This window comes from Cucurbita maxima, unplaced genomic scaffold (assembly GCF_002738345.1).
Source record: "Cucurbita maxima cultivar Rimu unplaced genomic scaffold, Cmax_1.0 Cma_Scf00018, whole genome shotgun sequence".
NCBI classification, from domain to species: domain Eukaryota; kingdom Viridiplantae; phylum Streptophyta; class Magnoliopsida; order Cucurbitales; family Cucurbitaceae; genus Cucurbita; species Cucurbita maxima.
In genome coordinates this window covers 2,272,757-2,284,551 of record NW_019272034.1, presented here as the reverse complement: position 1 = coordinate 2,284,551, position 11,795 = coordinate 2,272,757, and the positions used below count along the sequence as shown (strand labels likewise).

General features: G+C 34.3%; 1 protein-coding gene across 4 annotated transcripts in view; it reads right to left on the bottom strand.

Annotated features, from left to right (window-relative positions):
• LOC111492635 overlaps positions 1 to 11,654 on the bottom strand; it is a 12,629-nt gene extending 975 nt beyond the window's left edge. For all 4 annotated transcript variants that reach the window (XM_023142012.1, XM_023142013.1, XM_023142015.1 and 1 more), the window contains exons 1-15: positions 11,506 to 11,654; positions 10,893 to 11,035; positions 10,692 to 10,752; positions 8,931 to 10,410; positions 8,808 to 8,839; positions 7,956 to 8,088; positions 7,681 to 7,778; positions 7,073 to 7,117; positions 6,436 to 6,541; positions 5,915 to 6,041; positions 5,494 to 5,609; positions 5,061 to 5,137; positions 2,984 to 3,118; positions 2,113 to 2,181; positions 378 to 665 (exon numbers count right to left, since the gene is read on the bottom strand). In XM_023142012.1, the coding sequence (XP_022997780.1) occupies positions 393 to 665; positions 2,113 to 2,181; positions 2,984 to 3,118; positions 5,061 to 5,137; positions 5,494 to 5,609; positions 5,915 to 6,041; positions 6,436 to 6,541; positions 7,073 to 7,117; positions 7,681 to 7,778; positions 7,956 to 8,088; positions 8,808 to 8,839; positions 8,931 to 10,410; positions 10,692 to 10,752; positions 10,893 to 11,029 (2,889 nt within the window). In that variant the 5' untranslated portion in view covers positions 11,030 to 11,035; positions 11,506 to 11,654 and the 3' untranslated portion in view covers positions 378 to 392. The remainder of the gene's footprint in view (positions 1 to 377; positions 666 to 2,112; positions 2,182 to 2,983; positions 3,119 to 5,060; positions 5,138 to 5,493; positions 5,610 to 5,914; positions 6,042 to 6,435; positions 6,542 to 7,072; positions 7,118 to 7,680; positions 7,779 to 7,955; positions 8,089 to 8,807; positions 8,840 to 8,930; positions 10,411 to 10,691; positions 10,753 to 10,892; positions 11,036 to 11,505) is intronic.
• Between the last annotated feature and the right edge of the window lie 141 nt (positions 11,655 to 11,795).

Below are 11,795 nucleotides of genomic sequence, written 5' to 3'. Positions count from 1 at the left end.
GGGGGGGGGGGGGGGGGGGGGGGGGTTGACCCGTAAAAGGAGCTTAAAGTTTTGGGGACCAAGGCAAATGAAGAACTGAAACCAGGAAAAGACGGAAGTTCAGCATCTTCACATTGATTTTGAAGGGAGGAAAGGATCTTTGTTCTAGACATGCAATGCTAACCATATGCTTATATCAGTCATTGTCTATTAACTATTAAGCATGTTATTTGGCCATGCATCTCTCAAGTTTTGTGACTTAAGTATGATATGTATTACTATTACTGGTAACAGGCTCATCTTGACCTACAACAATGTTTGTAAAATTTGAAGAACTACACAAGCATTACCAATTTAACATTGAAAAAGAAATTCAATTAGGGAGAACAGAGTATTACCTCCATTTAATAGGATTATTGTCTCATCCACAATTGGTAATCTGATCCTTTGTCAACAAACTTCTGCCATTTCCCATCCAACTGATTTTCCTTAGAGGGATTCCAATCAAAATGTCCAAGCTTCATTACCAGATTATCTCCAACCTGTGCAACATATCCTTCATTGTTTGCATGGAAGATCTTTACAGAGCTCCGACAGTGGATCCCAGCACGTTGACGAGCCTCAATTAACTCATTGATGATTTCACGAATACCAAAATCATAAAAGTGGTCGTAGAAAACTGTAGGCTGTAAAATGAATGATAAGGACAACAAAATTAAACTTCAAAGGAGAAAGAGAGGGCAGCGACATGACTAACTGAATGATTCCTAATCTTATTTAGATTCTGAAAAATAAAATGAAAGCATAAAGCTTAAAAAAAAAACCTACAACCTCACTTTAAGAAATTTAAAAGACTGCAGCTCACAGCAACAGATTACAAGCTTATATTATTTTAACTAGATGAAATGAGGTTTTGTTTCCATGTAATCTGAACAAGAAGATTGTATATCAGTATAGATATTTCACAGTTTCTCTAACCACAGTTAAAGGAGCAGGGGAGGACTTGAATAATAGTTGCCCAAAGCCCCTAAAATGGCTGATATAAGTCAATTAAAAAATATACAACTTCAAGCAATTGAATTTCATGACTCAAACAAGAGCTCATTGATCAGTCATTAGCTTTCCATTGCACTTGATGAACAGTTAGTCTAAGAGCTCTATACATTGAACACAGGTAAAGCAGTAATGCTTGGGGATCACACCATCAATTACATCGTACATGGAAATTATTCAAATAGAAAAAGGAAACAAAAAGTCCTTACTATTAGAATATGATCAGAATCCATTATTTATGTATTTATATGATTCTTTTATAAAAAAAAAAATGGCATGTTGCTGCCATTTTGAAACGATTAAAGATAAGTAATGTCTAAACACAATGATTAAAGGCAAGGATAAAGGATCCTCAACAAGTAAAAATATTTTTCAATTGTCTCAATAACTAATTTTTTTTTTTTTTTTTTTTTTTTATAATTTTTATTCCTCGCTTCTTGAATATCCTCTTAATCCCACTCTTCAATCTCTACAACTTCCTCCATTTTTAAAAATTTTTATCTTCTAAATTATCATCCTTTTAAATAAATAGGAGCTTTTCAATCTCTACAACTTCCTCCATTTTTTTAAATTTTTATCTTCTAAATTATCATATTTTTAAATAAATAGGAGCCGTTTCATCCCTGAACATTTTCAAACATAAATATAAAAAAACACCCAAATAATTGAAGTTATATGGAAAGAACCAACTTGAAAACAAATCAACTATTTGGGTGTTAAAATTTTATATAATTGAAGTTATATGGAAAGAACCAACTTGAAAACAAATCACTAAACTTAAAAGCTTAATACTTCACACATATTAGGTTAAATTAATAAAGCATTATACTTTATCTCAAAAATACCCAAAAATACTCACGAAAGTTTCAATAATATTCTTAAACTTTCAAAAAAAAATAAAAAATGCTCATATTGTTGAAATCTTTAATATTTTGAAAGTTAAAAAAAAAAAAAAAAAAAACTTTCTCGTTACAATCTCACATGATCATGCCCTTCAGTTGCTAACGTGGTGTGAACTGTGAGGCAAGTATAAAGGAAAAATCAACCTTTTCAACTAAGAAGTAAGAAGTAAGAACTTACTGTTCCAGGATGAGTCAAGATATATGCATATCCTTGCACAAGTTTATCACGTGGAAATGGCCAATGTCCCTGCAAACAAACAAGTAGAAAAATTCAATTTCTACTTCCCCGAACTCATTAGCTTATAATTAATAAGCCCTCAGCCAAGGGAAAACTTAAATAATGGAGGCTAGCTTTAATATTAAGGTGCTTGCAAAATGAGATAAATTAGTATTATATCAGACAATAAATGTGTGGAGGAAAATGAATATTGGCTTTTAATAAGAGCACGCAGAGTCTGTTCAGGCAGCTTAGTAAAAGGCAATGTACAGAAACTCTTGATTCAACAAGAAAGTATTTTCTTTTCTGTGTACATGCTCAATCTTTGATTTCTTTAGTTTTTCTGCATATGTTCAATCCACAAATGAATCGGTTGGAAAATATTACAATCTCTGATGTTCTTCATTTTTTTTGATTGATAACCATGGGTCCAAAAAGTTGATGCACAACTTCCTTAAATCCAGACAATTACTCAGACTCTACAACGTATAATATTGAAAGCCTTATATGATATTTAATATCCTATATAAAAAGCATCACAAATTGAACTCGTGACTTCAAAGATATTTGGTTTACTGTTCACCCTTTGGCTTCCGAACCAACCCACAATATTTCATTCCATTTTCACAATTAAACAGAAAATCTGGAACAAAATGCAAGCATGGGGAAGCCGTTTGCATCAAATCAACTCATCCTCTGAACTACAATTATTTTTTCACGTGTGACACAGATGTAAAACATATCGAAATTTTACTGCCATTTATATATGCTCATTCATGAAAGTGAAACCTGTTGCCTAATCCAAATGATAAACTCGCTGCTAGTTTCAAACCTGTGTGGACCCAGTGTCATGGTTTTCTAAGAAAGTGACAGCACGCGAAGGCCACCATCCCACTACTCCTGTTGGTTTTCCTTGTGGGTCTATCAATCTCCAATATTGGTTATGAAGGGCAGAATGGAGTATCCCCTGCGAATGAATGATGAATTACATGTCAAGATTATCAAACGAAGAAAACACTTCGATAGGATCCCTACTATAAGAAAAAACAGAAAATATATTGCAATATTACAATATCAAAGTGAAATTATATTAAATAGTCTTTCAGAGGGTCACCTTTCTCCCATAAGTTCATAAGTTGCAAAAACCTATCAATCCCCTAACATCTCTCTCTCTCTCTCTATTTATAAGTACCCACCCTAAAATCTACAATGTAATTACAATTATGCCACAACTAACATCCTAATAACATTCCCAATATTTCCCTATTTACTCTAGAATTACCCGCCCTCTAAACACACACAGTCCTCAAAATGGGACAATTGATTCTCAAAATAAACTAAATGATTATAGCAGGGAAAAATTCATTAGATGTGTCTAACCTCTAATGTTTTTCCACCCTTCTTTTATACTTTTTTCTCTCTTCTTTTCAATTTTTTTTTAAGAAACATTTCATATGACACCCTTAACCCCAAGTCATTCCTTCCAATCCTAAATTTGATTGCAATTTTTGGGCCCTCCTCCTTTTCACAACTCCAACTTCCTAGAGTCACTGCTTTCCGCAACCCTGTCTTTGAAACTCTTCCTCTCCCAAGCATTTTATTTTTACTTTAACCACTACCGTCTCCTTGCAATTCTTAACCTTTGTGATTTCTTCATTCATTGCCAATAATTTTTGTTTTAACATCCAAGAGAAAACTTGCCATCCCCATATTTAGCCTGATTACATGTACACACTGGTTTCCTTGAACACAACAGTTTCAATCAGGTCTACTCGATCAATTTCAGTCAGTGTTCTCTTGTATTATTGCTGTTGTCTGGCCACCCCTAGCCCTTGCTCAAGAAGGCTTGGTTAAACAGGGTCGCTCGATGTTTGCGATTTTCAGCAAATGATGTTTCTTTTCTTGCTCTGATCAGATTCAATATTCATTTCCGTTTTGATTTATGTTCTTTCATCGCTCTTACTCAGACTTATCTTTTCTTCAATCTGCAGATTCTGCTGTTCTTCAGAATTTAAGCATTTTTGGATCCCTACAAAATCATTTTTGCATCTGTGCTATTATCAATTGCATCGATCTCGCCCATCCATTAAAATTTTTTTAGCATTGATCTTGTAATATGTCTCACTTCAAGCCATGGCCTTTAAATCGTCGACTGACTCTATATCTAGACCAGTAGTCAAATCGATGCTCTAATACCAAATTGCTAGGACCCCAAATATAAGAAAATAACAATGAAGTTATTCAGCAGTATCACAATATCATATAGAGATGAAAATAGTAAGTAATACCCTTTCAAGAGGCTATCTCTCTCACACAAAATGAATAATCCCAAAATTCTACCTATCCTCTAAGCTCCCCAATTTCCCCTAGTTGTAACCATCCTGTCATATCAAACGACCAAGTATTACAATTATACCACTACTAAGGTCGTGATTCCATGTAAGATTTTTTTTAATTAAATAGTTAATTTCCAATTGAAAATTTTCATTTGAATGATAAATTCCAATGTAAAATCTCAATTGAAAGAGAAATTTATTAAACCTCCTAATTGAAAAAAATAATATTACCCATCGAATTATGTAATTATACATATCTAGTCCAAATGTTCAAGCAAACAGTTCAAACATATCTAATTATTTAAGTTATTAATTAAACACCCTAAATTTTTTCCCACTCCCCCATTTCTTGCCTTAACAGCGATTCCTATGAGGTGATCCCGACCGGGTAAATGAACATTCCTACTAAATTCCAATTAATAATCTAACACACTTGTATATGAGGAAATATTTGACGAAGTATAAAATTTTTAATTTTTCCAGAATTTGTTACAAATAGTTGTACTCATTGCATCATACCGTCCTTCACAATCATCAAAATTAGGAATGAAACATAAAGATTAAGACGAATACCTTTGTGGTGACATCAAATGCAGAGGAAGTGCCACCAGTGGCATTGATCCAATTAACTATTCGTTGCCGATGAGCATCTAAATGTATGAGAATAATTGGCATAGCGTAAGGTCAATGATCAAAAAAACATGGACGGAATTTTTTAGCATATAAACTATACTTGGGAGTTGGACATAGTGTCAACCACATAACATTTTGTTCACAGTTTTCTTAAAATTGTACAGCATCAAAATAATGATACGAGGAATTTTTTTACACATCTAACTTGAATTAGTAGTTGTGGACCTAATGACAACCTCTTGATTAAAATAACCCTACTGAAGCTCCGATAGGTTGAAAGAAATCAATGACTGGATGCACAGTCCCTTCAAATCAGAGAATAACAATAAAATAGTTCATGAATACAGTCCAAGAATGTAGAGCAACTTCCTACCTTGGTTATAGCATAAATTCCCATGTTCATAAGCCAAACTGTCCCAGTATTCTCCAATAGCAAAAGTAGGATCTGAAGTCTCAATATATTCTTTAACATATGTACCCGAGAAACCTCTAAAATAACAAAGAAAAAGAATCAATAACCTGGATCATAAGAATAACTAATTTTGAACTATGATGGTACTTCGATCAAAATTGTCCCAATTGTAATACCAGCTGACTGTAAAAAAATAAAAATAAAAATTTTGAAACTTTATAAGCTTGATTTTTTATTATATTAATCAAATTTGGTTGTGTGTGAAGGCTAATTCATGATGGGAAGAACATAATGAACAGAGAATATTTTCTTCAATTTAGTATTTAATTATTATTTATAAGCAAGCATCTATATTGAAAAAAAGAATCGAAGAAAAAATTACCTCACAAAATCAAGACGCCAACCATCGAAACCGATATCACTCCGAAGCCAATTTAGCCATTCTTTTATGTCTTTCCTCACGAAGTCCTGGGAATGGTCAATATTTGGTGCTGCATGAAAGATGTCGCCTACAGGCAGCACAAACAAAGAAAAAGTAGCATCAACAACCAAACTAAAGCTTTTTATGGAACTTATTTGACTAATTTCAGAATACTAGTGAGCAACATATCTCTTCACTTAATCTTTGTGCGATCTTACGCTGGTTGTAATTCTTCTCCTTGGAAGATTTTATGCTAAACCACGCAAAAACGAAATTCTATAGATATTCTTATAAAGAAACAATCTTAAACTATAAATTATCGAGAGTTGGAAGCTATTACAGCTTACAAAATTAATTACTTAAAGCACCTCATTTTCATGTCAAGGCAGACACCACAAGGTGATGACACTGACTAGTCATCTACATAGAATCTCAGAGAATAGTATTCGAAGTTAAATCAGTAGATAAAGCTAAAGAATTACCACTTTTAGGATTTCCTCGACCCTGAAAATTCGGATCATCACAAACAATTGCTTCAGGTCCCCAAGCTAGCTTGCCACCAAAAATGTTCCAAACACCATTGGGACTCTGCAAACAGAAAGAACCCCAAATTACATTAAGGTACAACTACTCTGAGGCAGCACCAAAAAAAGGTCCGTTTGTGTCATGGAAAAATTCTACATGCTTTAATCATTAATGCACAAAGCACAGCAGACACCTGACACAAGGGTCATTCAACACAGTCTCTGAAGTTAGGAATACAAAAAAATATACCTTTGAAATTTCAAAACAAACAAATAACTAAAATTGAGAAAATAGATTCAGTCCTATCCACTGAGGAGACACATTTAATCAAGAAATATCAGTTTCAAATTTCTTTGGTTGTTTAGAAATGTAACCATCTTAAACAACATAAATTCATGAAAAAAAAATTGAAATAATAAGTAAATACGTAATATTCACTGCATGAGTGTTGCAATTTCAATTATTAGATAAGTTCTGAAGTGCTGAAATGCTACATGAAAAACACATATAAAAGGATGTGATTTTATTAACAGAAAAGGAAAAAGGGAGCTAAGAGTAAAATAGTAAACAATAACAGTATGGACAGGAGTAGACCTGCTTGTGTGCACATCTATGATTGAGTACAACATCACCGAGGGCCTGGAGGCAGATCCAAATAACATTGGTCAAAAAGAAGGGGGAACTGAACACTAAACAAGACATTAAAATAAAGCTCATACATTGTACGTAATCACCTACAGAGTTTACAACTTACTAAAGACTATACCATATAACTAGTGAGAGTTACATGCCCCTCCTAGACTTGCGCATTCACAATTGTGGTCTAACAGAGCTCTATTTCATATAATTTGCAACTTTCTGATATGGCATGGTTTTATTTTCTTAATATAATAACATGTGAGTCAGGAGATTTTGGCACAGCGCTCCAGATGCAGAAATCTCTTCCAATTTTTTTTTTTTTTTTAAAAAAACTATCTTCCACTAAAGTTTCCTTTTCAATGATATCTTGAAAATTAAGTAGCGTAACTTTCTGACAGTTTCTAACACCTGTCTCTGATGATACAGTTTAACATATAAAATTCTACAAACAAACACTTGCTTGAATACATTCTTAATTTCTTCACATTCCAAGAATAATTGAAACAGATAGAGGAATTAAATAAATACGCAATACTTTGGACAAGTTTCAGACCATGACATACCAGAAGATCTTGAGAATGAAATTCTTCTATACAGTATTTGAGTTCTTCCTCAGATCCATAAGACGAGTTCAAATTATATAGGTCAGATGGCATATAACCTGTAAGACATTCCCCACTGTTCATAAGTTGTAGCCCAGACATCGAAATTATCCCATGTTAACCAAACTGGGAAAAAAGGGTTGAGAAGCGTTTGAACAATAGTAGATGCTAAGAAGAGCTTATATTTTATTTTATTTGCCTCAAACAATATAAAATAAAAATGAAATGGAGCAAACCTTGTGGAGCAACAGATTCTGTTGGTGGTGGGAGCCACACTGCTGTTATCCCAGATTGGGATAAATCAGATGCTTTGGCAGCTAATTCCAGGTACCAGCGTCTTCTCCAGCTTTCCCAGTTGAAACCTTGAAACTTCATGAGGTATCCATTAACAATCATCAGTCATGGTTGGAGCGGATTGATAATAATAAAAATGTTGTAATAACTGAAAAAAACAATAGGTTCTCGATGGGGGGGGAAGTCCACCGATAAATCAATGGAAGGGGGGATTTTTTTTCAGAAGATTCTGAACTTCCCAATATTGGCTAATTCTAAATAGCAAGTACTTGAAACTGAAAGTTTAGCATAACTTTCATATGACTTTTAGGGGAAATATCATCATTTGAGCAGCAACAAATAAATGGAAAGGAAAAAAAAATTATAGATTCTAATTGTAATTCCACCGGAAGTGAAGAATTTGAAACAGGTAGAAGTAAGCAATATATGCAGCTAACATTGTGCCATGATCTATAGGACTTATTCCCTTCCAATGAATAAAAGCACTAAGAAACATGACAAAAAACCTGATACAATAGACGAACGGTGTGATACCAATCCCTTACTAACTTAAGAACAAGAGATCAACTACAAGAAAGTCAATCAGCAATGTCATTTATTTTAAAGCTCAAGTAAATCTAGTGTGATGCAACTAAGAAACATGACAAAAAAACCTGATCAAACTCAATTGGAAAATATTTTTGAACAATTAACCCAATATTCAAACTAAATATTGAGTTTGCACACCAAGGAATTTAATTATGTAAATCAGAGTAGAGTGCATTAATTTATTGATGTCATTAGTGAAAACTAACCACAATTTCGTGTCCAGTGCCAGTACCGGGCTCTGCATCAAAGTCACAAGAATTGAATCTTAGGAATATATAATAAAAAAATTTCTTGATTACATAAAAAGAAAAAGGATAAAGCCAGCTGACCTAATTTTGTTTGATCCGGTGTCCTTTGCCATTGTATGGTTTTTCGTTGCAGTGCACGCTCAAGAGCCTTTCTTTTCTTTTCTATTGATTCCTTCTCGATAACATGCTCAATTAGTGTATCCCCCACTTTTGGCTTTTCTTGAGCAATTGACCATACTTCTTCAAGTTTGGGCAAGTCCAATGATCTAAACTTTGATGTTGAAACTTCAGTTATATCAATCTTTCTTGGAGGAAACTTGGGGCGAATGGTTCCAATTCTTCTTGCCATCCATTGAGGTATCGCTCTTCGAGGACCATCACTCAAGAGTTTCCACTTTTGCGACTCATCATTTGTCAAGAGGTCTATCCTCCCACCATTGACAATATAAGCTGCCTCTTCATTATCTTTACCAAGGGTTCTTTCCTTCGATAAAAATGACTCAGCCATTTCAGCTCGTTGTTGCCACATCTTTGTTGCAGCTTCCGAAGCCCTCAATAATCTTTGCAGTGCTTCACATCTTCTCATATAGGCATTGTCTTTTGAATGTGCAGTTTCTTTGGCAGCTTCAATGGCAGACTTAATACCTTCAAGCTCAGCCTTGAAAGCTTTGGAAGCAGCTTTCTTCTTGTCTGTGAAATCTTTCTTGATTTTCTCCATCATCAATTTAATTTCTCCCTCCTGTTGGATTATCTTTTCCATACTCGAGTTTTGAAATTCAAGCAACACTGTTTCAGCATTTTTGGCTCGAATTTCTGATGCAGTTGCCCGTGCTCGGGCTTGCTCCAGTTCCAACTTAAGGTTATCAACATCAGCTCTTGCAAGTGATAAGTGAGATTCTAATTCATCCACGACACCTTTCAACTTAACACTTTCTGATTGGATAGAAGCGATCTCATCTAGAGCATATACCTCATCAGTAAATGTAGCTACAGCCTTATTTGCATGAGCACTAGCTTTTTCAGCCACATCCAATGCCTTCTCAATAGCTATTTTTGATTGTTCTACAAATGATAGCATCGAACCTTCAGTAGCATCGCTGATCTGTTTTTCAATTTCATAAGATGCCTCGACAGCAGAAGTTTCTGCAGCTGAAACTCTTAATTGAGCATCTTCTAATATGTGTGACGTGGCCTGCTCGAAGGCAATTGCAGCTAACTTTTCAACTTGTACTGCAAGATCAATAGCATCCTGCTTTGCAAGGACCAGCTTAGATTCCAAAGCAAACTTCTCACCTACTGATTCCTCGAGTTTTTTATTAAACAGTGATCTGGCAGCCTCGAGTTCTGAAACTGCCAATTCCTTATCATGCAATATAGTAGCAAGATATTCTTTTTGTTTAGCCTCATAGCGAGTCAACTTCTCAAGCAGTTGGTCTGTTTCTTTCTCTACAGCTTCTTGTCTCGTTTGAGACTCCAAAAGCGCCTTTTTAACTGCAAGAATTTCATCTTCTTCTGACCCCAATATTTCACTTCCTCCAGTTGAAGGATCGTTTGAATTGTCCTGTCACAGAACCAACAGCCATAAGTCAAGTCATAGTTTCACAGATTTGATATAGGATGTAGTTGAATACACAAGTTAAATTCCAATTTTTGCATTCCAGGAAAACAGTTAGCCTTTCATTTCCATTCAACTTGATTTAAAAAAAAAAAAAAAAAAAAAAAAAAAACACATTAATTAATAAAGAAAATCCGATATGATGATTCATAACTCTGTTCGAGCAGTTAGTGCGCAGATTCTAATAATGAAAACAATAGAGAACATGGGTTCAAAGATTTCCATACCCGGCTAGAAAAGGCAACAGTAATTGGTTTATGCAGGAAGTTGTCAGTGTATGATACTTTCCTGCATGAACATTGACAAATGATCGGAATTAAAAAGAAATAAAAGAAAAGGACGATGAGGAAAATCAAGCTAAAAACCAAATCTCGTCCCTATTTTTCCTGGAGAGAAAAGACATGCAGGCAGAGTAAAAGCATACGTACCGCTTCCAGGTGACTGAAACTGTTCGTAGATTGTGATGGCAATTTGATGACCGTCTGCCATATGATGAGCCTGGAGTGACAATAGGGCAACGCGGAAGGATTTCAATAGCTACGTCAAGTAAAGGGAATGGACCCATTACTTCCTGTACGGAATCAAAATCAATTTTACGCAATGAAACCAGCAATCAAGTTACATTTTATATTGATCAGATTTCATCCACAAAATACATAATACATGCTCTACCCTTCTGTGGTTCAAATTTCTCCACCCGCCAAAAACACAAAAAAGTTAAACAAAAATTGCGAGTAATTGAACCACGGAACATAACAAATTGCGAAATCAAATGGAAAACTAAGCCACCGACATTAACTAACACAACAATTTTCAAAGAAATCATCTAGAAAATGGAAAACGACAAAAAAACAGGAGAAAATAAAGAAAAACTGAAAGCCACCGACATTAAGAAAGACAAAAAAGATCTTAAAGAGGCAAGGAAATGAAAATGGGAGTAACAAACTGAATGATCTGATCAAGATCAAAATCATCGATGATTGAAACCTGTAAAACTAAGCAACATCGAAAGAGTAATTAAAAAAAGAAAAACTCGAAAACCTGATTCGAATCGCGAAATCAAATGGAGAACAGGAATCGCATTCTTCAGATATCGTGTTGGAAAGAGTAGGAAACAGAAAATGTAATAGACGATGAATCAGGTAAGGGTGGATTCGTACATGAAGCAGTGGAAGAAAAAGAAGGTCCAATGGCGGGGAGAGCGGTTTTTATATGGCTAAAAATATATATATATTAATAATTTATTAATATATAAATATATTTATGATAGCGAGAAATTACATTATAGGGTAAGAGCTACTTTTAAATTAAAATCCAATAAAATATGTATG